Below are 4485 nucleotides of genomic sequence, written 5' to 3' on the forward strand. Positions count from 1 at the left end.
GTTAAAAATTCTGGGTGAAAAGCAACTGCATAAATCGGTGCTAGAATTCTTAAATGCTCACAGACTTGTTGCAACAACAAAAAATATCAAACTGCAACCACCATTCCGATCAAAAGCAAAAACAGCAATAAAAAGAGTTCAATGTAATAATGCAAGTATGAACTTCATATGTAAAACAAGCATATAGTTTCAAGGTGAATCATTGTACTAGTTAAATCCAAATTGATCATGTGGCTGCATTTTGCCTATAATGTTGACCTTTGGCCTACTTAGTGAGAGAACTGTTTTTGTGACGTGCAAATTATCAATGAATCAATCATAATTCATAATAAAATCATAACTGATGGCTTTTTATGTCCTGGGTCTTTTTTAAAAAGACTTCTTCACCTCCAGACCTTAAATCGAGACCTGATTAGTTTGCTCATTTATCACTGTAAATGTGAATAAACGAGCATTGGGCAGGTTTATCATATTAGGCTCTGCATGCATCGTATTTTTTTAACAAATATACTGAACGTTAAGCTTATGATGAAGCTTATGCTAAGATGATGCTCTCTTTTTCTTTTTAATTAAATTACCAACTTTATATGCATTTAATAAAACTTTTAAACCCAATTCTACAAGTACACTTGTGTTGTATTAGTTTGGTGGCTGAGTAAAGCAAGCCGTACCTGCGGCGAGGCCCAGTGGCAGCAGCAGTCTGAAGATGAGTCCACACACCAGCTCCGAGGCCATCATCATATCACAACAGATGCTGCATGAGAGAAATCTGCGTCCAGGGCTCTTCTTGCTTTGGAGTCTTTCGCAGCGCATGATCCGTCTAGTCTAGTCTAGTCCTCATGGTAATCAAAGGCTGAAGAACTTCAGAGTCCAGGTTCCTCAGTTCTCCTCAGACATGGTTTACTTCCCTCAGAGCAGCAGATTGCGCGTCAGGTTTCTCGTCTTACCTGTTGACAGGAGAGCTCATGCTGCTCTTCAGAGTTTGCTGGGTTTCCTCCAAACCGTGTGGCATCGCGTGTGCCGCTGCTGAAGGAGTTTTGCGCAGCGCAGAGAGCGCGTTATTCTGAGCCGCGTTGACGCCGCACAGCTGTGCCTCACTGGCATCTGGACGCACTTTTTCTCCTCCTCAATGAACAGAAGGACCACCCTGCAAATACTGACGAATGACTCCAGCAGTCAGCAGAGGAGGGCCGGGTTTGGAGGGAAGAGGTGGAGGCTCAGGTGCTACAGCTGCTCCATAGACAGAGACAGACAGAGAGAAAGAAAGAAAGAAATAAAACTAAAAATGAAACTTGTGGAATGCAAATTAATGGTTGTGGGATCACGTCTATATCAAGTACACTCATTTTTTTTTCTTCTTTTTTAATGTTAAATGTACATTTTATATATTTTAACTGTATTTTATTTTACTATATTATTATTATACTCTATATTACATTTAACTAGCCTATATATATGACATTGGACCACAAAACCAGTCATAAGGGTCAGTTTTTTGCTGAATAAATAATCTTTCATTGATGTATGGTTTGTTAGGATAGGACAATATTTGGCCGAGATACAACTATTTGAAAATCTGGAATCTGAGGGTGCAAAAAAATCTAAATATTGAGAAAATCATCTTTAAAGTTGTCCAAATGAAGTTCTTAGCAATGCATATTACTAATCAAAAATTAAGTTTTGATATATTTACGGTAGGAAATTTACAAAATATCTTCATGGAACATGATCTTTACTTAATATCCTAATGATTTTTGGCATAAAAGAAAAATCTATAATTTTGACCCATACAATGTATTGTTGGCTATTGCTACAAATATACCCCAGCGACTTAAGACTGCTTTTGTGCTGCAGGGTCACATTTTACTGTAAATAAAATATAGATGTAAAATATTTGTGTAGCATTTGTAAAGTAATGTTTGTTTTGATGCAAGCATAAATAAACAGTATAACAGTGTCTGCAGCGCCACCTGCAGGCCATCACATGACTCCACATACAGGCTCCTCTACTGGATGCGAACTCTGATTTAAAGTCTCTCGGGTGAATTCAGCTAAAGTGGGCCGTTCAAGCTTGATTGTACTGTGCTCAATGGTTTACACTTTCAGAGCATAACAATGGTTCTGAATTAAATAGTATTGGTTGATGCAATATGACACTGGAGGGTCTGGCCACATCTCAAAGGAGGACTGTGTCAAGGTGAAAGTTATAGAAAACTCTGACATAAGATTTTTCTTACAGGCCTAAGGTTGCTCTCTAAATGTAAACAAACATTATTGTGCCAGGGCCTGTTTTATTCAATGCTACCATCATCAGGGAATAAAATGCAAAGAATAACATTTTCTTGTAAGGTGTTGAAATATTGCTGGCCCACTTTGGCTGAATGTGTTAGATAAAGTGGGCCAACATTAAACTTCAATACTTATACCAAAATTAATTTAATAAATTGACATTCACTGGTTATTTTTATAGTTGATTTGTATAATTTAGAAAACAGAAATGAGTCTGCAGTCAGGAAATTCTAGTCACAGATGGAAGGCAAGAGAGAATAAGTCGAGGCATGAAGTTCAGTCTGTGGAGTGAAGAAAGGGTGAGAGGAGAAAAATATAGAGGTAGAATATAAAGCTTTAAAATAGTTTAGAGAGCAGACAGATTTTTTTTATGGTTACCATTTTAAATGTTCCTATTATTAAATTTTTAACCTAGTTTAGTTGCATGTGTTATAGTCACATGTTTTGTAGAGTTCTTTTTTATAATCAATATTCTTAATTCTGAATATTCTGATATTCAGATTTCATCAAATTTAATGTCAACACAACATTCTTTCAGTTGTTTGGAACTTCACACATGAATTGAGATTTGGATTTACACATGATTTATTTTACTCAAGCTGTAGGTTATATATTTTTGGGGTCTGTTAAATATGCTGTTAAATATGTTAAAAGCGTTATTATGAATTATGGACTGGTATTGGAGTTAAAAGGGTCTTAATGCTGGATGTGTTTCAGCTTTTGTCTTCTCCAGATGTTAGCTGACGGACTGGAGAGGTGTGGATTACTTGTGGATTATTGTGATGTTTTTATCAGCTGTTTGGACTCTCATTCTGACGGCACCCATTCACTGCAGAGCATCCATTGCTGAGACACTGATGCAATGCTACATTTCTACAAACCTGATGAAGAAACAAACTCATCCTGAACTCAAGGATGGCAAATTTAAAATTTTTGGTTGAACTGTTCCTTTAATGCATGATTGTGTCAGAATTAGTCAGAATTGAGGACACTGAGTGGCAGTAATTGTTTCTTCATGGTTTAAGTATATATCAGAGTTGGCAGTTTTAACAATTCAGAAAGTCTTTCCAAAGTTGTGAGAGTTTTCTGGATCTAAACAGACACCTGGAGACTCTGGACAGATCGTATAGAGGCTGGGTTGAAGGTGGGAATAAAATTAAACTGGATTTGCCAAAATTCAGCGGTATATTTAATTTCCAAGAGCTCTTGCATATGAATTTAAACTAAAAATTGGTCGACAGCTGGAACCGTGGCCACTTTTTAGAGAGATCCAGCATAATAATGCAAATGCAGCAGTGCTGGAATAAAGCAGCAGATGAGAGAGTACTGAATAAAGAGTCAGCCACTAATTACCGAGTATTTGAATGCACACATAATTAACTGTCAAACTAGATAAATGAAGCTGAATTACTTCAAAATTCAACAGTGTTTGAATGCTTAGTAAATTCCTCTCAAATGGAACATTAGAAACTGAATATGGTTCATTTTGGCTGAATAATGACTGGACAGCATTGATTTTAGTGCATGTTTTTAATAGTTAATACCAGAGGAATGTTGCCCTGATACACACAGAGATTAAAAAGTGGATTTCATTGAGATCAACACAGCAGGAAAAACTATCAAATCTGGCAGTGCAAAACTCAAACCTCCATGTATTTATACAAGTATTAGATCTGCAGATCATCGGTATTTAAAAAAAAAACAACCAAAACAATGTAAAATACAGGTTAAAACTGCAGTGCATGTCAGGACATTTTGTATAAAATCACAAGGGTCTGTTTTGTTTGTTTAGGTGATGAAGTGAGGAACTTTAGATGTCTTCATTGAGAAATTACCATGATGTCAGCTGCTGCACAAGATCAAATTGTGTATAAACACGTAGAACCAGATCTCTTCACTGCATTTTTTATGAATCAATATTTTTTGGCATGTATTCCAGTAGCAGAAAAAAAATCTAAACATGCTTAAAACAAAATGAATATTTACTTTGTTTTTTCAAAATGTTAAAAAAAAAACTGAATTTGATTAAAAACAATATATATATATATATATATATATATATATATATATATTTAGTGTAAACGTTATTATTATTATACATACAGTACTTATTAAAGTTGCATCTATTTGATAAAAAATACAGTAAAAACAGTAATATTGTGAAATATTATTACAATTTAAAACAGCTGTTTTCTA

General features: G+C 35.2%; 1 protein-coding gene across 1 annotated transcript in view; it reads right to left on the bottom strand.

Moving 5' to 3' along the window:
* The window catches only part of piezo2a (piezo-type mechanosensitive ion channel component 2a), a 131977-nt gene extending 130895 nt beyond the window's left edge, over positions 1-1082 (bottom strand). The window contains exon 1 of the mRNA XM_016440611.1: positions 672-1082. Within this exon, the coding sequence (XP_016296097.1) occupies positions 672-813 (142 nt within the window). The 5' untranslated portion in view covers positions 814-1082. The remainder of the gene's footprint in view (positions 1-671) is intronic.
* Between the last annotated feature and the right edge of the window lie 3403 nt (positions 1083-4485).

Source organism: Sinocyclocheilus anshuiensis, unplaced genomic scaffold (genome assembly GCF_001515605.1).
Source record: "Sinocyclocheilus anshuiensis isolate Anshui unplaced genomic scaffold, SAMN03320099.WGS_v1.1 scaffold79, whole genome shotgun sequence".
Lineage (NCBI taxonomy): Eukaryota > Metazoa > Chordata > Actinopteri > Cypriniformes > Cyprinidae > Sinocyclocheilus > Sinocyclocheilus anshuiensis.